Here is a 27,259-nt window from a genome sequence, read left to right on the forward strand (position 1 = left end):
CTACCTTAAGAGACACAAAGCCAGGCTGGTGAGAGCTGATGGAATAAAGAACCATGAATGGATTTATAGAGACTATGGAAATAAAAGGTGGGGGTTCAAAGCAAGTCCAGGTCTCTGCCTTAGAATAGGTATCTTTAAAAATCTAAAATTGTGATGTTGTTCCAAACCTACAGACTTTAGATGTATTTTATTACTCACAAATTCCCCTGTCCTTAGAATCATCATCTAAGATAGATTTAATGAGACCTAAATGATTCCATTACCAAAGCAAATAATCTGGTTAAAAGAAACCATAAGGGCACGTGATAATTATTTTTCGATAGTCATAGGTTACATAGGTTACCAGAGCCCATAAAATGTATATACTAGCCTATTAGGTTACTGAAGGGACTAACAGTAATACATCGATAAGGCATATTCAGAGTTGGCTTTACTTTAAGGAATGTGGCACAGTTCACATATAAACCACTCTCCAACTGATAGTAGTTTCCAAAACAGATCTGATTTTTAAAAAATCTCTTAACAGCTCATTTGTAATACCATCCTCCCTATTTATACTGTTTTTGGAGTATCCTCTTGGTTAGAGAGGAAATAAAAGAAAACGAGTATTATAAAAGAACAAAGCCTGCTCTGATGAGCAGTTTTGCCATGGAATTTCATTTTCTGAGTAGAGAGCAAGATCATCTGATTAAAAAGCTCAAATTTTCTGAACCTTTCTATTGAACTCTATGGAGTGTAACATGAGTACATTTCTATATTAAGGTTATTCAGCTGTGGAAAACACAAGAACTCACACAAAGCTTTTCCTTTCAAAGTTGAAGAAATCTAAGACACTGCATGTTGGTGCAGAAATGAAAACTCTAAAGGTGTTTCTCACAGAATGCTTGGCTATGCTTTTATTTTTCCTGCAAGAAAGCAAAAATCAAATATTTGGGAAAGGATTGTAACTCAAAAACATGACCAAAGCTAAGAAATGTAAGTAACCATGTCACAGAAACCGGGGAACATAGATTCTGTTGGCTAATCCAAATAGATAATTAATCATGTTCCTGACAGTGTGGAATGCAGATTCTCCTGTTATTTGCAGAGACTTTAGCTGCCAGGCAGAGAGCTTTCTTGAATACTGGAATCTGGAGTGGCTCGAGGAGCTGTAAATCAGTGATTCTGAGATCTACAGATGTCTTGGATTAGTAAAATTATCAAAATAATGTTGAAGACTAACATGGTGTTAACATCTTTATTTTGCCAAACAATATTGGGGGGGGGCGGAACCTTACTATTTATAATTGCCAACATTTCATAAAAGATACAACTTCACAGATTCTTTTCTTGAGACTAGTTCATCATTGGATTCACCAGTGGATTTGGGGTCCAGATAGCTTTAGGTGACTTAATGTCTTTACCAAACGTTTCATTAGTGACTAACAGGCACACTGAAGTACCTGCCATCCATGGATGATCAAAATGAGTGCTACTTCTGAGACAGGTGAATGTGACAGGCTTAGACTTTGGCTCTAGATAGGGGTTTGGTTCTTGAGAGCATTTTCTTAGGCTCATCTTGTTTTAAGGAGGATTTTTTTCTTTTTAAAAAATGTCTATTAAAATATCACTAACATACAATATTATATTAGTTGCAGGTATACACAATAATTATTCGACATTTATCTACCTAAAGAAGTGATCACCGTAAGTCCAGCAACCATCTGACACCGTAACATGCTACCACAATATGATTGACTAGATTCCCCGTGCTGGATGTTACAGCCCCATGACTTCTTTGTTTTATACCTGGAAATTTGAACCTCTTATTCCCCTTCACCTTTTCCCCCCTTTTTAAATTTTTCAATTACAGTTGACATTCAATATTATTTTATATTAATTTCAGGTGTACTGCGTAGTGGTTAGACATTTATATAATTTAAGAAGTGATCCCCTTGACTAGTCTAGTACCCATCTGGCCCTATGCATAATTATTACCATATTATTGATTATATTCCGCATGCTTTACTTTACATCTCCTATTTTATAACTACCAATTTGTATTTCTTAACCCCTTCACCTTTTTCACTCTGCCCCTCCCATCTATCACCCCAATAAATCTAATATCCATCTGACACCATACATAGTTATTATAATATTATTGACTATATTCCTTATGCTATACCCTACATCCCCATGACTACTTTGTAACAACCAATTTGTACTTCTTAATCCATTCTCCTTTTTCACCTGTTCCCAACCACCCTACCATCTGGCAAACATCAAAATGTTCTCTGTATCTATGAGTTTGTTTCTGTTTTGTTTGTTTTGTTTTTTAAATTCCACGTATAAGTGAAATCACATTGCATCTGTCTTTCGCTGTCTGACATACTTCACTCAGCACAATACCCTCCAGGTCCATCCATGCCACTGCAGATGGCAAGAACCCATTCTCTTCCCTGGCTGAGCAATATTTCATTGTATGTATGTACCACCTCCTCTTTATCCATTCATCCATTGATAGACACCCAGGCTGCCTCCATATCTTGGCCATTGTAAACATGCTGCAATGAACATATGGATGGATGCACATGTCCCCTCAAAGTAGGGTTTTGGGTTTCTTAGGATAATTACCCAGAAGTGGGATTACTGAGTCCCTCTTTGTCACTTGTTATAGCCTTTGTTTTAAAGTCTGTTTTGTCTGGTATAAGTATTGTTACCCCAGATTTTTGTTTGTTTGTTTCCATTTTCATGAAATATATTTTTCCCATCCCTTGAATTTTAGTCTGTATGTGTCTTTTGATCTGAAGTGAGTCTCTTGTAGGCAGCATATGTAAGGGTCTTATTGTCTTATCCATTCAGCTACCCTATATTTTGATTGGGGCTTTTAATCCATTTACATTTAAAATAATTGTTGATAGATATGTAGTTATTACCATTTTATTTTTCATATTTTTTTAATCTTTTTTTCCCTTTTCTCTTAAAGGTGTCCCTCTACCATTCCTTGTAATATTGGTTTGGTGGTGAGAAACTCCTTTAGTTTTTTTCTTGTCTGGGAAGCTCTTTATCTGTCCTTTGATTCTAAATGATAGCTTTGCTGGGTAGACTGATCTTTGTTGTAGGTCCTTGCTTTTCATCACTTTGAATATTTCCTGCCAATCCCTTCTGGCCTGCAAAGTTTCCATTGAAAAATCAACTGACAGTCTTATGGGGGCTCTCTTGTAAGCAACTAACTGCTTTTCTCTTGCTGCTTTTAAGATTTTCTTTGTTGTTAACCTTTGACATTTTAATTATGATGTGTTTTGGTGTGGGCCTCTTTGGGTTCATCTTGTTTGGGACTCTCTGTGCTGCCTGGGCTTGTATATCTATTTCCTTCACCAAGTTAGGGAAGTTTTCAGTCATTATTTATTCAAATAGGTTTTCAATTCCTTGCCCTCTTTCTTCTATTTCTGGTACCCCTATGACATGAATGTTGGTACACTTGATGTTGTTCCAGAGGCCCCTTAAAGCCTCCTCATTTTTTTGGATTCTTTTTCCTTTTTGTTGTTCTGATTGGGTGTTTTCTGCTACCGTATCTTCTAAGTCACTGATTCAGTCCTTTGCTTCATCTAATCTGTTGATTCCTCCAATGCATTTTTCATTTCTGTTATTGTATTCTTTATTTCTGACTGGTTCTTTTTTACGTTTTCTATCTCCGTTTTTATGTTTCCTGTCTCTTTGTTGAAGTTCTCCCTGAGATCACTGAGCATCCTTATAACCAGTGTTTGGAACTCTGTGTCTAGTAGATTGCTTGTCTCCACTTTGAGCACCTCTTGTAATTGCAGAAGTCAAACGTGACTTGTATTCATCTTTTGTTCTAGGTATATATTGAGTATTACAATTTTAATACAGTGTTTTCCTTTCTTAAGATGTGTATACATTTTTTTGGCACCCTTAAGATGTTTTTTTAATTATGGTGTATGGTTACATAAGAAAATTTCTCATTTTAAGGAAACACAAATATTTAAGGGTAAAGGAGTATCATACTACTACTTACACTTAAACAGTTCAACAAAAAACTAGGGAGAGAGATAAAGATAGAGATCAATAATAGACACAGATTGAGAGAGGACTAAACCAAATATAGTAAGTTATTAACATTTGGGGACTCTGGGTATCTTTCACCTACTGGTTTTAGCACACATTGATGATTTTTGTCTGAGTCAATTTTTATTATGATAGCAACAAAATGGTGATTTTTATATTTCCATCATTCCTTCTACATTTATTATTTGGCTTTCTACTGTAAGGAAGGTCTTTCTCTTATTTCTGTACTTGTTTGTTCATTCATTTAAGTGTGAACTCATGGATTCTTTATTCATAAAGTATAACCTTAATGTTATTATTTTCTTTTATGCTCAAATTATTCCAGAGTTGGCCAGTGAGTGTTCTTCAAATTGGCTTCTGTGACCTTTTAACATGTCCCCATCATTTTTTGAACACTCCCTTACTTTCTAGCATAAGATGATTCAGGCTTATCTTGCATTTTCTTTGTTCCAGTCTTAAAATCAGCCATTTCCCCCCAAATCCTGGTTCCTTTTAGTGGGGAATGTTATTTAGAAACCATGATCTGGGTCCTGAGTATATTCACCATTCTTGGGTGTCATTACTTCTAGACCCCCTCAGCAGACAGAGCTGGAAAATAGATGTCTAAATATACACATACATATGTGTTTGCATATATACATACATGCACACATAAATGTACTGAATACATATATACACGCACACATATCTATATCCTTTTCTCTATCATGTATCTATCTATCTACATATTAAAACTGATACCTCCAGTTCCAATCAAAAACAGCAGTGTTCAATCTATCCCTTGCCCTTTCCATAATTGTAACAATGAAAAACCTGGATCCCATTATTCACAATATATTTACTTATTTGCTTAATCCTAGAGTGCATAGAAAGTAGTTTCAGAATTGTAAACTCATGTCTATGCAAAACAAGATTTCTTACTAGAGTTCAATATTTGTTTAAGTTCTTTTTCTTTTTATCCTAACTAAGAGCATGTGGTCCAAATTCTGGGTATCAAAGTTACTTGGATTAACGTCGCTTCCCCAATGTGATTATATTATTTATTTGAAAAACACTTCAGTTTGTTTGCATTCAATTTTAAGGTCCTTTCAATTGTTATTTGAAGCCACTAAATTCTGGGGTGGTTTATCATGCAGTAATGAATAACCCAGATATCATGGCATTACATCATGAGGCATATGAGGTCTGTTTGTCCCATTATCAGTGATGAAAAGTTGGATCATTTGGTTAAGATCTTGTCTACCAGATCACTCCATTATAATGAATAAATAATCTGTGTGGCATTTCATCTTTCTTTAGTAACTCTTGCTACATAAATTTAAGCCCAACGTAGCAACAACAATGGAGGAAACCTGAGTTACATTTTCTCTGTGGAAATACCTGCCTTAATGCCACAGGAGTACAGCGAAGGTGAGCACCTATTGACTGATTTATCCAGCAGGTGGGCTCCACAGCTGGCAGAGAGGGTGGAAATCCAGCTGTGATGAAAACACTTGATTCTATTTGTAGTTTAACAGAGTCTGTGCTTAAAACAGAATGCTACAAACTCTGTGTAGGTTTGCCAACTTGTGATTCTGATCCCAAATCACGAGATTTGGAGAAAGAAAAAAGCAAAGAGCAGTTTTTATTTTAAGCTTTTTATATGGGGTTAGGATTGAGTGCCCACTGAGAAGGAAGTCTATTAAGGACACTGCTTCTCGCTTTCACAGTAATGTGATTGTTTCTTAGTTAGGATGAATGTCCCATTATATAAAACTTGTCGGGTCTATGTTGCCTTCTTGGTTCCATGTTTTTTAATTTCTGCTTTTAAATGTATTATTTCATTATAGTCAAACAATTAAATCATGGTTCTCTTATATCCCAAACTTATAAATGTTCGTGACCATATCTCTAGTACCTAGGACACATAGTACGGGCTGAGTGTGTACATGCATGAAAAAATGAACACTTGTGGATTCCCATTCTTTCATTCATTCCTCACAGATTTATAACATGCCCACTCTCCTGTCATGCCAGGACTTGTCCTAGGCATTGGGCCGCAGAGGTTAATAAAACACAGGCCCTGCTTCAAGGACTCATAGGCCAGAAGGAAAGAGAGAAGGATAAACAATGAATTCTAAAACTTAGGGTTGGGGGTAGGCACTGATAGAAATATGCACTGGGTTTGTTGTTGTTGTCATTATATTTATAAGACACTTTCAGTTTATTCACAATTTAGGAATATCAAAATATTATTGACAGGAAAGTGCAAAAAAAGCACAGCATCTCAGTAAGAAACTGAAAGAACACAGCACAGTTATAGAAAAGACATGACTATTTCAGATTACAGAAAAGATATTATTTCAGGTAGAGGACTCCACGGTCTTATATACATATTTATCAATGTCATCACCATCATCATTTTTAAAAAGTACTATGTGAATTAGGCGACAAGTACCTGGGATTACCAGTGTTACTAAACTGTTGTTTCAGGGTAGTGTACTGTGTTGTTGTTTTTTTTTTTATTATTATTTCAGGTGCACAAAGACAAAGTAATACTTAGATGTTTATCATTTATATCCCTCACACTGTGTGAACCCCCCTCCCCCCTGTACTGTGTTTTATAGGAACAGAAATGAGGGAGTGAGAAAAGGCCTCATGAAGTTAACACGAGTTAAAATTACAAAACACTTTTATGACAGTTTTCTTAGTACAAACTGTAGTTTTAAAAATAAAGACAGTCAAAAAAAGAAAGAAAATTATTTTAAAATCACGCATAAGTCCAGCTATAGGTAATGGTAAACATCTTTGTTTATATCCTTCCTATTTTTCTATAACATATATACCAAAAATGTATGAAAGTAGGATCAATCTGTATATTTTCTTTTGTGACCTGCTGTCTCAGATAATGTGAATGAATCTCTCTCTCTCTCTCTACATCATCAAATGTTCTCCCATGTTATCAAATTTAAGGGTAGCACTATGTGGAAACAAAGAATGTTGGAATATAATTGCTGACCAAACTACAAAGTTAGATACAAATGTAACCATTAGTGTTCTCATTTTTTAGGCAGAAATCATTTGCAATACTAATGGACAGAAAAAAAATCACTCAGTCTTACCAATCTTTTCTATAAGTTAACACATAATTATGTAACTTTATAGAATCTCAGCCCTAATCAATAGTAATTAGTAAATCACAGTGAAATTTCTCTAGACCTGTACCATCCAATATGGCAGCCACTAGTGTGACTAAGTAACTGAGGTTTTAATTTTATTTAATTTCATTCAATTTTAATTTAAAACTGGAGCAGTGTAAAATATTTTTTCCAGGGGCTGGCCCGGCGGCTCGGGTGGTTGGAGCTCCATGCTCCTAACACCGAAGGCTGCCGGTTGGATTCCTCCACTCCCTCAAGGGATGGTGGGCTCCACCCCCTGCGACTAAGACTGAACACGGCACCTTGAGCTGAGCTGCTGCTGAGCTCCCAGATGGCTCAGTTGATTGGAGCGTGTCCTCTCAACTACAAGGTTGCCAGTTTAACTCCCACAAGGGATGGTAGGCCTGGAAGTACACGGTGTTCCCCAGTAAAGTCCTGTTCCCATCCCCCAATAAGGTCTTTAAAAAAATTTCTTTTTCCATTAAATTCAACTTTACTGTTTAGGTAGGGCTACATTTCACTGTAGTCCTAGATCAATGATATTGCATCTCATACGTAGATGTTGCTATACTGTACTGCACTGCATGTGTCAAGTGTGGGAGTCATCTCCAGTATTATATCGAAAATCATTCTCTCTCTAGTTAGTGTCAATGGATTGAGTCAATTCAATTGTTTTTCTATGCACTGGTTTAACATTGAAAGGTGTTTATTTGAACATTTTATACAGACAGCTCCATTAAAGTGATACTTATGTAAATCATAATTGGTAACTAAATTGAAATAGTGCTTATATTTTAAATTATAATTAAACTATTTTCAAAATAAGAAATAAGTATTGACTAATTTTTAAATTTAAATAAAAGACATACTACTGAGGAAGGATTGAGTAGAGATGTGGATACTAGTACTAAATCAGAAGAGGGAAAAAAACAAAGAGATTGGAAGAAAGTATGTTATAAATTTCATATAATTTGCTGCAGCAGACTAAAACAAAAATCTGTTGTGTAAAAATTGTTTAAAGATAATAAAGTGGACAATATTAAGGAACATTTTCAGCAAATACAGAGAGAATTTGATGAGAACAGTAAACGAAGAATCAATAAATTATTTGCCTGCATTCAAAATTGAATGTCCAATGAAAATTGTTTAAAAAATGATAACAGACTCTGAACTTGTAACTTTGGCCAGCCTTATAATGGCTTGGATTCCTGCACATAAAAGAAAACCAGTTTTAGATGGCAATGGTAAAATAAATTATTATTTCAGTTATGGAAGTTTTGTTTAAAAATTATAAGGAAAAAACTAAAAACAATATTTTACAAAAAAAAAGAAAGATCTTCAATTAAACCACAGCATAATTGCCTGTAGAATACAAGACCTTTCTATTAATAACAGTACCCAAGATAAATTGATTCAAAATTAGAAAAATTCCAAGTACTTTTCTTTAGCTTTAGATAATTCGTGTGATATAGGACACTGTCTAATTAGTATTTAGGGTATATTTTGTCTCAAAGGACCGCCATACTTGCAAAAAATGCCAATTCATAGCCTGAAAACTATGGCATAGATATTTTTAAGTATTTTACATCTGTCAAAGAAGAACTTCAGTTAGATATGAAAAAAAAATATCACAACGGATGGTGCTCCAGCTGTTAGGTGAAGATTCTGGATTTGTTGGAATTTTAAAACAAGAGACTAATGTTTTTCTGGCAACTTCACATCTCTTATGATACACATTGAAAATATTTACGCTCAGTTCTATGAAACAGACTCTAAGAAAAGCATCATGGAAACGGTTGTAGTTTACTGTTCAGAGAAGCCGGTAGCTCAGTGGTTGGAGCACAGTGCTCTTAACACTGGGATCCCTGGTTCGATTCCCACATGGGCCAGTGAGCTGCACCCTCCACAACTATATTGAAAACAACAACTTGACCTGTTTCTGAGCTGCGCCACCCACAGTTAGATTGAAAAACGGTGACTTGACATGGAGCTGATAGGTCCTGGAAAAGCACACTGTTCCCCAATATTCCCCAATAAAAATTTTAAAAACAAACAAAATTGTTCAGCATGTATGTGAAAATGCTGTGACTCATCACCACTTTATGGGACCATTGAAAGAAGTAGACAATGAATTTAATGATCTTATGTTCATTGTCAGTTGTCGTTGGTTGAGCCACAGAGTTTTACAAAGTTTTACTGTGCCATTAACTTCAATTTAAGATTTTCTTGAAACGAAAGGAATGCTTGCCAAATATTCATTAATCAAAAACAATGGCAGTGTGATTTACATATTTTCTCACGGATATCATACTGCATGTGAAGAAGATAAATTCGAAGTTCCAAGAAAAGGAAAAGCTTATCGTGATTTAGCTAGACAGGTATAAGAGTTTATGCTGAAATTGAAACTTTCCATGATTTAAATCAAGAATAATGATTTTATATATTTTTCTAACATGAAACAATATGCAGAAGATTTTTATTGTAATAGATAGCATTCTGTAAATTGGCTGTAAAAATTATAAGAAAAATTTGAAGAATGCTTCATTTATATCGATAAATCTAGCACTGTTTTTCAAATAGCACAATACCCCTTTGAATTTAATGTTAAAAATACTGAATTGAGGGGCGGCTGGATGGCTCAGTTGGTTAGAGCCGTGTGCTCTTAACAACAAGGTTGCCAGTTGGACTCCCGCAGCTTGGGATGGTGGGTTGCACTGCTGCCCTCCCCCCCAACTTGATTGAAACTAGTGATTGGACTTGAGCTGAGCTGCACCCTCCACAACTAAGACTGAAGGACAACAACTTGACTTGGAGCTGATGGGCCCTGGGAAAAACACACTGTTCCTCAATAAAGTCCTGAAAAAACACAATGTTTCCCTTCCCCAGTAACATTTTTTTAAAAAAGAAAGAAAGAAAGAAAAACACACTGTTCTCCTTCCCCAGTAAAATCTTAAAAAAAAAAAAAAAAAAGATACTGAGTTGACACAAATTAGTAAATTCACTTAACTTGGAAAGACATGATTTTGAAACCAACATGCTTTTGCTTCAGAGTCAAATCAATTCTTCTAAAATAATAAACTAGTTTTATCAATGTGGATGTAAATATTAAATGAAAATTATTTTTGGTACTCAATTCAGTTACTGGAAAATTTTTAGGTATGTTAAAACAACTTTAGTGTGTAAACTTACTTTTTTTTAAACTGTAAGTTTTATGAAATCTAAATACAGATTAAGGGGCTGGCCAGGTGGCTCAGGCGGTTGGAGCTCTGTGCTCCTAATGCCAAAGGCTGCCAGTTCGACTCCCACGTGGCCCAGTGGGCTCTCAAACCACAAGGTTGCGGGTTGGATTCCTCCACTCCTGCAAGGGATGGAGGGCAGCGCCCCCTGCAACTGACAATGGCAACTGGACCTGGACCTGGAGAGCTGCACCCTCCACAACTAAGATTGAAAGGACAACTTGACCTGGAAGAAGTCCTGGAAGTTCACACTATTACTCAATAAAAAGTCCTGTTCCCCTTTCCCAAAAAAAACAAAACAAAACTTTAAATACAGATTAAATACTTTTCATGAAAATGTTTTGTAAGGATAAGATACATACTGGATTTCAAAGACTTAGGATAAAAAAAGAGAATCTAAAATACCTCATTAATAATGTTTTTACATATTTAAAGAATATTTTGGATATATTGGGTAAAATAATATTCATTATTAACATCAATTTCTCCAGCTTCTTTTTGCTTCTTTTTAAAATGTGGCTACTTGAAAATTTAAAATTGCATATGTGGCTCCATTGGACAGCACTACTCTACCTCAGGTAAAATGGGAGTACTTATTTGAGAATACTCCAGTACGACATTAAAAGAGCATGGAATAATCTTTTTATTATTTGATAAGTAATCTTATCCCCAAATTTTGGATAATTTTCTTAACATTATTGGGTTGTGAAAGACTGATGTGTCTGAGACTTGCAGTAACTTAGCAGGTTTAGAACCTGAGTCTTTGCAAGAATAATAGGAGTTTAGTGAGAAAAAGGAAAATTAAGGCCAGATTGTGAAAACTGTTTGAGCCATACATAGCATTTGATCTTTATTCTGTAGGCAATTGGCAGCTGTTGAAAAGTTTAAGCAGGGGAGTTATTGTATCATTAGAATTGTGTTCTGGAAAGATGACTATTGAAGTCTGTAGGGCATGAATTGCAGGGAGCCAGTTATTACTGCGCAGGATAGAAAGAATAAAGGCTCAAATTTAGGTAATGGAAGACATGGGATCAGGGAAATGATGGATGGATTTAAGAAAGATTTGGTGATTGGTGGAGTATGGGAAGTGAAGGGAAAGAGTCAAGAATGAGTTCGAAGTTTTTGATGTGGTCAGCTCAGTGGATGGTGGTACAGAGTCTGTTTTTGTTCACTATTTACTAATGTGTCAATATCTCAAGTTTGAGATTGCAAGAGAAAGATCAAGTTGGAGAGCAAGGCAAAGAGTTTAGTTTAGTCATTTGACTTTGACTATGTAGGGGGTGAATATAACCAATAGACAGGTCCGAAGTTCAGGAGAAGAGGTGGGAGCCAGGGATGGAAATTTAGGAATCTTCTGCATATGGGAGGCTAGAATTGTAGAAGTCGATGAGATCACCTGGAAAGGGAAGTTCTCCACCTTGGCTGCACCTTACAATCACTTGGAGGGACTGAAAACCCCCAATGCCCAGGCCATGCCACCAGTCAATCAAATCAAGTATGGGACCCAGGCAAAATGATTTTTGAAAGCTCACATGATTCTAATATGCAGCTAGGTTTGAGAACCACAGGTACAGGGTAAGGAGAGAAAACATGTCAAGGATGGAACCCTGCAGAAGTTCAACATATAGAGAGAAAACAGAGAGAGAAGAATCTGTGAAGAAGTTTGTGAAGGAGCTGTCAAGTCAAAGAAGTAGTGGGTGGGAACCAGAAGATAGTGAGGTCATGGAAGCCACAGGAAAAGGTTTCAACAATGTAAAACAACAAAGAAAGACCAAGTAATAAAAGAACCAAGCAAAAGTAAACACAGATTGCCAAATGGAGTGAAAGCCCAGTCACATTGGGGGCGGAAATAGATACGTTTGTATGAGAAGGTAAAAGGCTGAATTGATCCAGGGTTGGGAATTTGCAGGGACAAAGGACTATGGCTAGGGATGTTAAGGATGTGATGACTAACTAGGGGGAGTGAACGGAAATGGGGAGAGTAATAAAGTGAGGAGGAAATAGGGTGGTCCAGGGACTGAAGGTCTTGATATGATCAAAGAAAGGACAAAGCACATGTATTCTGAATGGCCCGTGGCCTTTACAGGAAGCTGCCTCCTCCCATCCCCCACCCCAAGTATCCAGAATTACTGGAGCTGAGACATGCCCTTGGCCCAATCTCCTACAGAGAAGCCAAAACTCCACCTAGGATGAGGCAGGCATTGAATTGAGGTGTCAAAGTTGTTAGTGAAGATGAGCTGTGACCTGGAGGCCTGGTAGAGAATGACAGAGGCTGGATGACGTTTTAATCTGAGGTTTTTCATTAAGTCTGTGAACAATGGGCTGAAAGTATCAAAAAAGCCACCTTCTATTTTCCTCAAGCCTGCAGTTTAAAAAGCAGACTGTTTCCCTTATGTCAAGCTTGCCTGTTACCGTGACATTTAAACATGTCTTCGATGCTGCTGTGTTCAGGAGCATTGCTTTTTTCCCTTCTTTTTAACATTCATATATTTTCTATACATTCACTGTTCTTGATAACCTTTCATTTTGATACAATTTTCAATGCACACACAGAAAAGTTGCAAAGAGAGTACAAGGAACTCTTGTACACCCTTTACCCAGACTCAACCATTGTTAATATTTTGCCATTTTATGCATGCATATATATTTTTCCCAAACCATGAGTTAGTTGGAGACATTATGTGCCTTTACTCAAAATGTTTCAGGGTGTAATTCCTAAGAACAAGGACATTCTTTTATGTAATTACAGTACACTAATCAAAGTCAGGATATTTAATGTTGCTACAAAGCCCTTGTTCCACTTTTGTCAATTGTCCCAATAATATCTACTATGGCTATTTGTCTTTCCTGGTCCAGGACCCAATCCAGAGTCACATATTGTGATTTAGTTGTAATGTCTCCTTAGTTTCTTTTCATCTGGAACAGTTCCTCAGCTTTTCTTTGTATTTCTTGACCTTGACACTTTTTGGAGGATATAGGAAGATCCCTTAGTTTGTGGAAGATCCCTTAGTTTGAGTTTGTCTGATGTTTCTTCATAATTAGATTTAGGTTGTGCATTTTTGTCAAGAAGACCACAGAAGGGATGTTGGGTCCTTCTCAGTACATCACAGCAGGAGGTACATGATGTTGGTGTGGCCCAATTGAACAGCTTACCAATTGTACAGCAGCAGAATGTTCTTTAGCTTTATTTTTCCCATTTGGCAGGCTTCTTGCTTTGCAGTACAATTTTCTTTTTTGCACAAGCATGATAATGTAAAATTTCTAAATTATTTTTGATCAATCGCAAATAGCCAAAGTGCAGTAACCTGGTGTTTTTAAAGGAAGCAAGTTTAAAATAATGTACACTGATTTTCACTTATGGCATCTTAATGTCAATAGGTATACTTAGATTGAAACAAAATCTACTATTTCAGACAAAAATGAGAAAACTATATATTTGTAAATAATTTTGAAAAGCTGTGATTTAAGATCATTAAAGGACAAATTTCCTGATGCAATGAACATATTTTTATTAATTTTTAAAGATCTAATTGGCTTTCAGTGATTCATGAATTGGTCAGCATCCCATCTAGCAACTAGAAAGGTGCTCCCCAATGAGCATAGTTTTAAATATTAATATCAATATATACTTAAAATGTAAGACCCTTATGATTAACATGGTTATATGCCAGGCCATATGCTATAAAACCAGAAGAAACCCATAGCTTAGTGGAGAGCACTGAATTACCATTTTCGGTGTGCATCTTAGCAGTAACTGCTGCATAATGATTTTAGGCAGATTCTCAGAGCATGACAGAGGGGAGTCACGGGACTTGTTGTGCCAAGGGGAAGAAGCTGAAAACCGAGCCAAATAAGATTTTGAAATAAGAGATGTGTCAACATGCATAAATTCACTTGCTTTGAAGAAGCTGCAATGAGATCCAGGAACAGGAAAAAAAATATTTATTGTTTTGCCTTTGCATGCCAAAATGTAATCTCTCTTTTTCTTCTATCCTTTACTTAAAGCAACAATTGTCTGCATGTAGAATGAGTGTGTTTTAAATGACCCGTTCAGTGCTTTTTTTTCTGCTCTCATTTCCATGACTGAGCAGCAACATTGTAGACTAGAAATTCTCCTGACTTTGGAGTCAGACTGAATTACGCTCCAAGCCTTGCTCTGCCACAGACTGGCATGTGGCCTTGAGCAAGTCACTTGGCCTCGGTGTCTACGTCTTTAAACAGGGGAAACCACTTTGCTGGGTTGTAAAGATTACAAATGACACATGTAAAGAACTCACAGTACTTTACAAATACTGTAGCCCATAGAGGACATTCCATAATGGAAGCTGGACATGAGGACAATGTAGTTTAAGGAAAATAGCCCTGGCCTGGGAACTGGGGCACAAGGGTCCTGGTCCCTGAACCTTCATTTCACTAACAGGCACCTGACCTTGGGATGGTCCCTCAAACTTTCTGGATTTTAGTCCCATTAAGGAAGGAGGGTTGGCTGGAGAGAGACATAGGTCAAGTTCGAGGGGCACTAGCATGCTGCCACTGATGCAGGGAGGAAAGTTCTTCACTGGAGAGCTGACCGCTGTTCTGTGGGAATATAGGTGAACAAGCGAATGGCTGGGGGTGGCACTTGAGCTGGGCCTTGAATGCTCACATGTGGGCTTTTCCACTGGAGAAAGGAGGTGTTTCAGGTAAGGACAAGGACCCAAGGGTCTGGCGGGTGAAAGGGCATGGTGCTGCCATGCTAGGAAATGGCAGCTCACATCCAACCCCACTGCAATCAGCTTCTGGGACCACCTCCGACTGCTGAGTTATATCATATATATTTAAAGATAAGTGGACCCTCTGTGGGCTTTAGAAATCTTTTAGCTCTACTGTAGGGAAATGGTAACTGAAATGGGAATTGCCTTATAAACCCCCAGGTACCCACCATTTGGACTGGGGCAAAGGAAACTACCAGTTAAGCATCAGTCTTAACTCATTAATACTAATAATTAATCCTTCCATGGAGCTTTCTACATGCCAGGCACGGTGCTCTACTTCTATTAATTTATTTAAGCCTCAGAACAATTTTGTGAAAGAGGTGCTGTTATGATACCTCCTTCACAGAGGAAGAAACTTCCAAAGATTAGAGAGATCATTTGCCAAAGGTTATCTGCCAGCAAATGGAAGAATCAAGATTAGGATGCAGACGGACCCACAGAAGGCCCTGATCCTAATCATTCTGTAACTGCCTCTCTAGTGACTATTGAAGAAAAGAATCAGTCTTACAGGAACAAAAAAATGTATAACTAGCACTAACAGTTGAGAATTTAGTCACATCTTTGAGTATAGCTGTAGTAAAGGCTACATTCAGACAAGAAATCAGGGCATTACTTTTTTGTACCCAAACGTGCTTTATTATTATATTTCCTTTGGTAACAATTTTTATTGTGTCATTATTTGAAGAACTTAGCTAATGCATTACAGCGATTAAGTCTCCCTTCCCTGTAACGAACCACTCCTTGGAAATGAGAGGAAAGGAGGAAGTGGGGTAGGCTGGACAGCATTTCACGCAGAGATAAAAGAGTCTCAAGTGGAGGTTCTCTTAACACGTTGCGTACGGATCACGAGAATCTTCGTTTTTTTCTGAGCCATGTGTTAAGGACGGATAACGAGAATTCTCGTTTTTACTGTTGACTCTTTACTTTGCATATTTTATTGAATTATTTGTGTTTCATTAATATCTAATGGGCAAATGTCGTTAATGAATAAAGTCTGCATCATATGTACACTTTTTAGAATTCACATTATTTTTTTTTTCTAAAAAAATAGTGATTTTGAATCGGATACATTTTTTCACCCATGAGTCATTTCATGTGTTACATTCACAACAGTGGATGTACGAATAAACAGTTTTCCAGAACTGTAGTGATTTGTTTATAACATTTGGAACCTTAGTATCCCTTAGGCGATTTTGAATTATGTTATTTTTGGAAAAACACCGAATTATTTTATGTAACTCTTCGGTGATACCTCATGAAATACATATTGGCCCACTGCACAAAGGAAGCTGTTTTCTGCAGTATCACACCAGGAGGGATTACTAACATCATAGGTGAGTAAATCCTAAAAAATTCCATAGAAAAATAATAAATGACATAGAAGCATTTACGCTTTAAAGAGAAGAGTGCATTTTAAAGTAGTTTCTTTTAAAAACCTGCCGGAACAGAGGGGTATGAGGGATTTAAACCCCGCCATACGCAACGTGTTAAGAAACGCTGGCCTGGTGTGTCTTCTCAGGGCTGAGTGACGTAGTGTCAGGCTGCCAATCCTCCCTCTAAGTCAGGCTTTCTCAAACTGGAGGAACCATATGGGGGTGTGCAGGCACGTTTCAGGGCACTGAATCTGCAGGGGTGAGGAAAGTGGCTGTAGGGTAATAGCAGGAACCGATTTCTCATCCTTTTGTGTACTACATGCTAGTTGTAACAGGGTCAGGGAGGACACAAGTGACTGGCACTGGGGGTGCTGGCTTGAAATGTCTTGAGGAAAACCTTTTTTTTGGCATTTACTTTTCGTAAATAATCATCCAGAAAATTGTACCAATGAACTGTCAAAGAGCTTCTGAATGGGCTGTGGATTGCCTGGCACCCTGGTGGTCAGGATTATGCATTGAATGACGAGGAACAGATTGGGGAGGTCACATGGGTAAGCTGTCACTCTCATTTCCCTTCCCCAACACCTGACCCCAGAGAAGTTGGTCTCTGCTTAGGGTCCTTTGGGGTGCTGAGCATGATGTTCTATTCCTCAGTTCATTTCAAAAGACGGATATTGAGGGCCTACTGTGTGCCCAACACAATGGCACCAAGCACTGGGAGCACGAGGGTGGAAAAGTCAGGAGTCCTGAAGGAGCTTGCTGGCTAGGGTAGAGTATACCTTAATAATAATATCAGCATTCTCATCATTGTAGCTACCTCCCGTTTACCAAATACATGTCATGTGTCAGATACTGCCCTCTGTGCTTATCATATATTTATTCACTTAATCCCTTAATCCTCACAACAGCTCTATGAGATGGGTACAGTTATTAGCTCCATTTTACAGATGTGGGAAGGAGGCACAGAGAGGTTGATGAACCAGTCCACTGTCACACAGCTAGTAACAGGTGGGGTAGAAATTCACCCCAGAAATTGTTTGGTGGAGATAGGCAATAGCTCCAGGGAGTAGAGAAGTGGGGACACTCTCTCCAGTGACACACTTCCTGATGGGGAGGGAAGCAGGCAGACTCACACACCTTGTCTTTGGGGAGTTGTAAGAAAAATGAGAACACTGAGACAACAGGCAGGGCAATCAGAGGCAGCACCAGGAAGTACTGAAGAGCCCGCCAACTCTGGAACCACCTGCCTGGGTTCAAGTCCTGACTCTACCACTTTCTAGCAACCTAAACTCTTTGTGCTTTAGTTACCTCCTTTGTAAAATGGGGATAATTGCACCTACCCCCAGGGCCATTGTAAGGATGAAATAAGTTAGCTTTTGAGGCTTTTTCTCCTTTTTAATGGAGGGCTCTTTTCCATTTCAACTTCCTTCTTCCCAGTTGATAGTTATTGTTGCTAACCGTGCAGGACAGTGTGATTCTTCCTCAGAGTTTACATATAAAAACTCTGTTGGAAATGTTTAAGTTGGCCTGACTGTGAATATGCAGGTGGGTCCATGTGAGTGTGAGTTTTGGATAAAAGTAATACCTGACACTATACTTAGTTTTGCTAAGAGGGTCACCAATTCTTTTTGCTCCAAGCATTGACTTCATCTTATTGTCACTGTGGGGACAGAGTCCCAGAGAGCAGTTTCCAGGGTCTGGGCCTCACGTGGGGGGAGAAGGGCTGGCTCGGGTGGTGAATGGCCCTTGGCTGTAGCTGGTTGGCCAATTGGCTGCTGATGTAACTGCCGTGGCTGTGTTGGTTGGTTGGCTGATTGGCAGGCAGAAAAATGGACGGCGGATTGCGGATTGTGTGCCTCCTGCTTCCTGTGTCTCCAACCCAGCTGCTAGTGAGAGTATAGTGCTATGACTCTCCTATTTATGGCTCCATGGGCGTTTCTTTTTGACTGCATCATACCCTGCGTTCTTATGTGGGGAGCAGGAGCTGAGACCCCGCGTGACACCCTGCATGACACATGGCTCAGCGAGCAGGAGTTGGCATCCGCCGAAACTCTCCATAAGGTAATGGAACAATTTATACATATGAAAGCTCAGTTTCAGAAGGGCCGTGAGAAGCTGGGCCAGGAACGGGATGCGCAGTCTGCCCGGGAGATTCGAGCCTCCAGATGGCACAGTCACTATTCTTACTGCCCTCCAGCCACTCACCCCCAGGGATACACCTGGAAAGGAACAAGTAGATTTTCTCTTTGCAGTGACGGAGAACGCACACCTTGGGGCACCATGGGGGCATCGCAGCAAGAGGTTGTCAGAAAAGACCACACACAGGATTGGGCCTGTATCAGGTGCTTTTGGACCAGATGCTACCAGGAAGCAGGGGTAATTCCATGATTGGGTATCTTAATAAATCACCTGGAAGCAGGGAAGACTAGACAGAGGCTGTGATGAGTAAAGTAGCAGCAGTCACTCATTAGCTGAGATTTGGGAATGTTTGGTGACGTTTGTGGTTTGGACAAGGTTCATGCTTTGTCCGTGTTCAGACATGATTACTGAGTGATCTCGTTTTCGTCTTGTCCCATCCTGGTCACAGAGTGGCCTTGTCAGATGTTGGTGTTCTGGGAAATTGCTTATGTTCAACAGGAAAATGCCTGGCCAGCTCCCGGATGGATGGTTGGGGCTGCTTTTCTCTGTCTTAAGTCTCCTTTTTGGCCAAGAGCAGATGAGGTCGGTCCAGAGGACATCCACGATATCCACATTTTCGTCATTGCCAAGATTTTGTTGATTAGGAAGTTGCTTCTGGAATGCAGGCTGTATTTGGGTAAGTCCTGCTTTTTTGTTGCAGGATTCTGGCAATTTCCAGAAACTGTAACAAGTAATTCCCACAAAATGATTATTTGTCCTGTAACAGGCTTTGAAACCAGGGGCCTAGATTATAAAACCCAGGCAATGAGAACACGCAAATAGGCACTCATAGCCCAGTTGGAGATATTTAAAGAAGCCTTAAGCCCTTGGTTCCTGTATATGTCCTACCTTTAACAATCTTGCCAGGATTGTGTCATGGGTAGGTGATATATGCATTGAGAACATCCTTACAATAACTCCTAAAACTACCCCAAAGTCAGTTCCATTCGAGGCCCATTTATCTCTGAGGTTCTGCTAATGTCATGAAGCATTTTTGTTAAATTCCACTTTTGTTATGCATATCTGATTAGTTCATGGCAAAGCAGCTCAAGGATTTTCATCTCTGTCTATTTTGAACCTTGCAGAAGCAAGGTGAGGCACTAGCACTGGTCGCTGCCTCCTGCGCAGCAGGACACACGCTCCTGAGCAGGACTGGTTACATAATTGACAGGCCCAATGCAAAACAAAGACACTGGGCTCCTGATTCAAAAATTATTAAGAATTTGGGGCGGCCGGTTAGGTCAGTTGGTTGGAACGGGATGCTCGTAGCACCAGGTTTGCCGGTTCGATCCTCGCATGGGCCAGTGTGAGCTGAGCCCTCCACAACTAGATTGGGACAACTGCTTGACTTGGAGCTGATGGGTCCTGAAAAAACACATTTAAAATACATAAAAGTTAAAAAAAATATTAAGAATTTCAAGACAGTGAGAGTAGAGCACTAAACCAAGTGCAGGGCTCTTCTGAGCCCTTGCCTGTGCCACCGCACAGGTTATCTGCACCAAGGTCCACCCTGCTGCTGAGTGGGAAGAGGCACTCTTGAGACCCGTGGAGCCCCACTGCCCCTGCAGTGTGGCTGAGGACAACTTACAGTTCCAGTGACCTAACTCCACAGGAATGGCAAGAACTGGAGACTGTCCCAGGAAGAAAGCAGGAGCTGCAGTCTGAAGTACAGAGATTGAAGGCTGAGATAGCGAGTAGCTAAGGAAACTGAGAACCTGGGAACCACAGAAGGGAAAACATGCAGAACAGCAAACAAGTGGCCGAGAGTACTAGGAAAAAATTAATGCAGGTACTAAAAAGTGGAGCCAGTTCTTAACAAGATGGTTTATTGAAGAACACTTGTGAAGACATTACCCAGTGCTTGGAGAAAGGTGAAGGACTCAGCAAAACAGCACTAGGGGCTGCCTGCAGGAAACATGACTTTATCTAGGTTCTTCTGCTTTTGTGAAGGTACGTGAGTTCACTGATCTAAACTTTGTCCAGCCGGTACAGTAATTCCCGTGGAGCTTCTGAATGCCGAGAAAGGTACAAAAGACTGACGGGATGATGGAGGCATTTGCCCAGTGATATTGTCAATGTAATAAAGGAAGGCTTTAATGTACAGACAGTGAGTGTTCTCTTTTGCCACACCTTGAACACTAGCCGTAACCCCAAAGTCAAAGACAAGCGCACAGCGTAAAGGTTCACTGCCAAGAATAGAGGCACGAGTGATGGAGGAGCAGCTCCAGAATCTGTAATTTCCCAAATCAACATTAACAACGTTAACCCTCACTTGCTTCTCACCCCATTCCCACTTTGTTTGAAAATGTAGGTAATCTAAATGCCCAGGAGCTTCCCATTCGGTCCTGAAATGCATAGCCAACCCTTGCTAGTAATAATGGTAATAATAATTCTAATGAGTTTAACTGTAGCATTTGTAGAGTTAAGAAAAATGCGGCAGTACAGTACTTTTAGACTACAGGGTGGATCCTAGCATTTTATTTTCTCGACTTGGCCAGGAAATAAGAGGGGCCTTGGCTTGGGGGTTGGTCTCGGGGGAAGCACAGGGGGTGGGCTCCCCCCGGAAGTCGTGCTGCGCTGTTTAAACCTAAGGTGACCTAACGGATGGCTGGAGCGCCCGCCCGATCCTAGGCGCAGGGCGCGGCCATTGGTGACGCACGCCAGGGAGCACGGCGCCCACGTTTCCACCATTGCATTAGCGAGGCCTCACCCCCCTGCGCTCTAAGTTCGGGGCTGCGGGCATCCGCGCTTCCTCCCTCCCGGAGGCGGGCCCAACCCCGCCCCTGCGCCCCGGGTGGCTCCCGGCGGTCCCTCCCACCTCCTATCCTCTGCTTCCGCGGCGCGGCGCAGTCCCCACTGGCCGCAGCCTGACCCGCCGCACGGCCCCCCAGTCTCCCGTGGCCGCCTCCCCCAGGCATGGCCCAGGGCCTCGCCTCACTATGGCAGCAGCACGGCACAGCACGCTCGACTTCATGCTCGGCGCCAAAGGTGAGGGCGCGCGGCCACCACCTGCCCGGCAGCCCCCGCCGCCCAGAGGGCTGGGGCCGGCGGGCGCCGGGCGGGGCGCACGCCGCCGGCTGAACAATGCGCGCTGCGGGACCGCGTGCACCGGCGGCCGGGCGGAGGCCGCGCTCTAGTTCGCGCCGCGCTCGGTCCCGGGCGCACCGTGGGGCCTGGAGGGGCCGCGCCGGGCCCCCCTCCCAGCGGAGCCGCCCTTCGGGTCCCAGGTTGTCCACTCGCGCACCACGCGGGCTTGACTGACCCCGCCGGGGTCCCCTTCGCGCTGCCCGGCGCGGGAGGAACACCCCCCCCTCCACGTTCGCGGCCCCCCCCATAGGACCGGAGTGCAGGGGCGGCGGCCGAGCGAGGTGTGGTTCGCGCGGGGCCGCCCGCGTGACCTTTTCCCATTTTCCGAGGCGGGTAAATCGCCCTCGGGGACGGGGGCTCCCCTCGCGGAGCTCGGGCTGAGAAAGGACCGCGCCGCGCTTGCAGAATTCTTAGGCGACTGCGTAGGAGACGATCGCCCGGAAAGGGACGGGGGACGGGAAAAGGAAATGATTATTATTATTATGGGGGTGGGGGATGAAGTCGGGGCGCGGGAACCATAACTCTCGGAATCGGGGAGGCTCGGAAAACTGAGGCGACCTGAACAGTGGGCTGGGGAAGTTGGAACTGTGTGCGGGAATTATGGGGGGAGGGGTATTTTGCATGCTTTCTGGGTGCTTATAAGTGGGGGGAGGGGTGGGACTGCGGGTCTTCTTTTCTGGTGGCTTTTTAACGTACGAGTGCTGCAGTCTTGAATCGGCGCGTTCCGTACGTCCCACTTGGAGCATCTCGTCCATATCCTGGATTAGATGGATCAACCTTTTTTGTTATTTGAAACACTTTCTTTTCCCGTTTTTGAACTTAGGAGTACTTTGCATTTTCTCCCCCAAACTTAAAGGATCTCCAGAGGCACAGGCTTAATAATAAAAAGACTGAGGATTGGAGCAAGAGCTAGGTTTGCGCCCTGTCTTGATTGGCTCTGCACGTGATTTGGCCTTATTTCTCAGCCTCTGTCTCATATTCCCTGTGGTTAAAAAGGGGCGGGGGGGGGAGAACAGTGAACACTTCATAGGGCTTTTAATGTTAAGGGAGTTGTTGTAAAATTCTACAAGGTTGTTGAGTAATATTAATGTATTTGGGTGGTCGGGAAGTGATTTGGAGAAAAAACAGCATTTTTTAGTTTCCACATTTCTTAGGTGAGGATGGAGGGAAGGGAGAGTGCTGGGAAGAAGATGGAGATAAAGTGGGGATTGGGGCTTGCAGTTAGTGGGATGTGAGATAGCTAAGGTTTTATTGAATTACCCTGCTAGTTAAAGCTAGTAGTGGTCAGTGAAGGGTCTAGGATACTCAATTATAGAGGTGAGGGTGAGGCTTGAAGGAATAGTGGTTCAAAGTCACTTAGCTGCTAAGAGGTGAGTCTAGGAAGTGACCCTGGTGGTAAGCACCTGTGAACACTCACCTGTACTTAGCATGAAATTTTAGGGTCTAAGGAGGCCCAAAGATTCTGGCACTTTCCTCAGTCTGAGTGTCCTTCCCTTAACCCTTAAACAGCTTTCAACTTAATTCAGGTGTTGCCTGTTGAAAGCATGGCATGCGATGAGCTGCTTCTGTGTTCTGTTGTAAAAGTGGGGGGAAACCTTCACATATTATGAAGAAAGAACAAGAGAACTTGAACACTTTGAACTGGTACTGGCCAGCAATGGAGACAGAACCATGGATGTGCAGTTTGGGAGGGAGCAGGAGAACCTGGCAGGTTCAGAGTTAGCAAGGTGTGGACGTGGCATCTAACTTTAGTTGTGTGAAGAGAAAGTAAAAAAAGATTGAGAATTCCCAGCTATTCTTAATTCCCAGCCTGCTAATCTTAAAAGTTTTGATGACAAGGTAAAGAACATTCTAGAAAGAAATAATACTAAGGAGGGGAATGTGTATGTACGCATCTATGTTATAATAGATCCTTGCGTCCCTACAAAAGTGTTTTGGGAGTAAGATAAGTCTGATTCTTACTGTATACCCCCCTTCATTTGATTTGGGGGGAGGCATGTCACCCTCACTTGTCAGTAGCCATCCACACTTTGTAAAATAAGGGGATCTGGCTAGACTAGGCTCTTCTAGGTTCTTTTGGTTTTCAGTAGGGGGCACTTTGTGAGAAACCTGCCACCTGTGAGGTCTCCAAAAACATTTAATTGATAATAATGAGTCAAAAACCATTACTCTTGGCATGAGTATTGGATGTGACTCAAGGGTGAGTCAAATGCCTGTGGAGCCTGGATTCGTGTTCTTTTTCCCATTTGTCAGTAATCCTTCCTAATGCAGTTCTGTGATGTGATTTTAATGGAATTAAATTTGAAACCGCTATGTTATTATATTGTGATTCCATAGAACTTAGTTACCCATGCAATCCTGCTAATACCCAGCAGTCACTGGGCCACTAAGGGCAACTATGAATTTGGCCTGGGTGGTGCCTGTTTAGTGTGCTGGCTAATGAAGTAACCCAGGAAATTTTAATTTTTGCTGGAAAAAGAAAAATCTCTGGTCACCTTGTAAGTGAACTATTGGACTCTGAGGACACTTGAGCCCAGAAAACATTTCGTGATTTCTCAACCTGAGTCTAACAAGAATAAATATGTCCTGTGTTTGTAGAGTTTAAGCATCTCTGGGCTGGTGGAGGACACATGCTTTGTTTCTAGTCAAATGTGCTAGCCAGTGAGCATGCTGGATATACAGAAGTGAGTGAGGTATGTATGGCCTCTGCCTGTCAGAGCATAGCCTATGCTGGCCAGTTAGTCCTGGAAAGGTCTGGCCATCTTCCTTTTATTTTTATATATATATATATATATATATATATATATATATATATATATATATATATATAATTATGTATATATATAATTTTATATATATATAATTTTATATATATATATAATTATGTATATATATATAATTTTATATATATATATAATTAAAAAAAATTTTTTGTATTCCCCAGTGGGCTGTACATTTTATTGGGGAAGGGGAACAGGACTTTATTGGGGGACAGTGTGTATTTCCAGGACTTCTTTCCAAGTCAAATTGTTGTCCTTTCAATCTTAGTTGTGGAGGGCGCAGCTCAGCTCCAGGTCCAGTTGCCATTGCTAGTTGCAGGGGGTGCGGCCCACCATCCCTTGCGGGAGTTGAACCTGCAACCTTGTGGTTGAGAGGACCCGCTCCAACCGACTGAGGCATCTGGCCACCCTAGCCATCTTCCTTTTGATGTCCTTGTGTTCTGGGCTGGGAGCATCTTTGAAGGCGGATCTCCAGGATGTGTATCCTGGACACAGTTGCGGAACATCATTAGATGTCTGATAAGTGCTGCTTCAATGGATCCGATTGATGTTATGGTAAAGGTGCAGAGCTAGTTCTGTCTTTTGGGCCACTGAGCTATACTTTTTTATATAGTAGGGAAGCAAAGTGACTGTCACTCAAATTCACCAATTCGTTTCACAACAAAAATCTTGTTTAATAAGAACAGAAGGCTGCTTGGCAATTTTGGGCTTAGTGGAAAGGTTTAGGTTAGGAGTGTCTTCAATTTCTTTGTGCCTTGACGCGCATTAGGGAAGCAAGCCTGTGGAGCTCTTCTCAGAATAAGAATTTTAAATGTGTAAAATAATTCACTTATTTAAAATGCACATATTCAATAACCCCAAATATATGGCATAGTAATCTGTGCTTCTTTAATAACAAATAACATGATCTAGCAGTAAGCCTTCAAAACTTTAATAATTTTGAAGTAGACCTGAGAAAATGGGTATTTCAGCTGTGATGTGATAAGAAAAAGCTGTGATTTTATTAGTGACAGTGGCCAGGTATAGTTGACAATGTGGTTTTACTAGCATACTTGAAGAAAATGCTATTATTTCAGTTAGTAAACATAAGGATATATATTTTTTCCATCCAAGTTCAAAGACCCCCGGAATTGTATTCAGTGGCCCTTTAGGAACTCATGGACCCTAGGCTTGGACCCCCTAGGAGCTGGAGAGAGAACTGGGACTGCCATTTCTGTGTATTGTTTTTTTAGGAGGAGGTTTCCACTCAAGGCCAGAGCTGTAAGCAGATGTTCCTGGTTCTTCAAAACAACTCTTGGAAAATGTAAAAGCTGATATTTATCAAATGCCTACTGGGCCAGGCATTGCTCTAAGCACATGACATGTTATTTTACCTTATCTGGATGGTAGGTCCTGTTATCCCCATTTTAAAGATGAATAAATAGGCCCATTGCGGTTTTTCACCTTATGAGTGGGGTGGGTAGCTGGGATTCAAAGCCATGTCTATTTGATTCCAGGGCCTTTGTTAATTCAGCAACTGCGAATTCTCTCAGTATAGGGCAGTGATTCTGAAAAGCCCGCTCTCTCTCCACTCACCCCCTCCCCCAGGACGTTTGGTAATATCTGGAGACATTTTTGGTTGTCATACCTGGGGATACTACTAGCATCCAGTAGACCAGGGGTGTTATTAAACATCCTAGAGTGCACAGGACAGCCCCCACAGCATTGGGAGCCAAAAATGTCAGTAGTGCTGGGGTAAAGAAACCCCAGTGTAAGATGACGAATTATCAGCAAAATTTCCTTGGTCCTTTTTGGAAGTCTTCATTATGCACAAATCAATAGGCACGGAGGGAGGATGGCTTCCTCCAAAGTTTGCACTGGGGATGGTTAGCAGATGGCATGGCCAGCGCTTCCATTTCAATTGAGCTTGTGGCTTCAGGTCACCCTCCCTAATTTCCTGAACCTTTGGCCCACCCACCAGGCTCCCACTCTTCCATGCATTTGTTGAGCTGCTTTCTGCTGGAAGCATATTGGCTTCAGGTGTATTATTATTTGTTTTTGATTTTCAGCTTTATTGAGGTATAACTGACAAATAATTATTTACATTTAAGGTGTACAACTTGATATTTTGATATTGTATACATTGTGACATAATGACCATAATCAAGCTATTAACATATCCATAATCACAGTTACCATATTCTTTCCCTCCCTCACTCCCTCTCTTTTTTTAAAATTACTTTTCAATTACAGTTGACATGCAATATATTAGTTGCAGGTGTACAACGCAGTGATTAGACATTTATGTAACTCACATCTTCATGTGTTTTAAATAGCTGTAACTATAAGCTTAAAACCTAAACAATCCAGTTTTAATTGTATGTAGTGTTTTTGTTATTCAAGAGTAGAAGAAGCTTTTCCCTAATCTTTCAGCACTGTCATTATCCCTGTCCACCACTGTGATAAACAATTCACACCCCCACTTTAACAGTGAAGCCTGGGGTGGGGGGCTGGTGACTGGGAGTGGAAAAAAACGCCTGCTTGGGCCGCATCTTAGATTGACTGAATCACAGTCTGGGAGAGGAAAGAGTCCCCGGAATTTGCATTTTAAAACCAGTTTTATCCCAGTAATTGTGTTGCTGATTAAGTCTGAGAACCACTATAATAGGA

The 27,259-nt window shown here is 40.8% G+C and overlaps 1 protein-coding gene across 1 annotated transcript in view; it reads left to right on the forward strand.

The window, feature by feature from the left end:
- Positions 1–21,432: 21,432 nt before the first annotated feature.
- The window catches only part of SMS (spermine synthase), a 43,724-nt gene continuing 37,897 nt past the window's right edge, over positions 21,433–27,259 (forward strand). The window contains exon 1 of the mRNA XM_019714588.2: positions 21,433–21,731. Within this exon, the coding sequence (XP_019570147.1) occupies positions 21,683–21,731 (49 nt within the window). The 5' untranslated portion in view covers positions 21,433–21,682. The remainder of the gene's footprint in view (positions 21,732–27,259) is intronic.

The sequence above is a fragment of the Rhinolophus sinicus genome, chromosome X (genome assembly GCF_036562045.2).
Source record: "Rhinolophus sinicus isolate RSC01 chromosome X, ASM3656204v1, whole genome shotgun sequence".
Classification (NCBI taxonomy): Eukaryota; Metazoa; Chordata; class Mammalia; order Chiroptera; family Rhinolophidae; genus Rhinolophus; species Rhinolophus sinicus.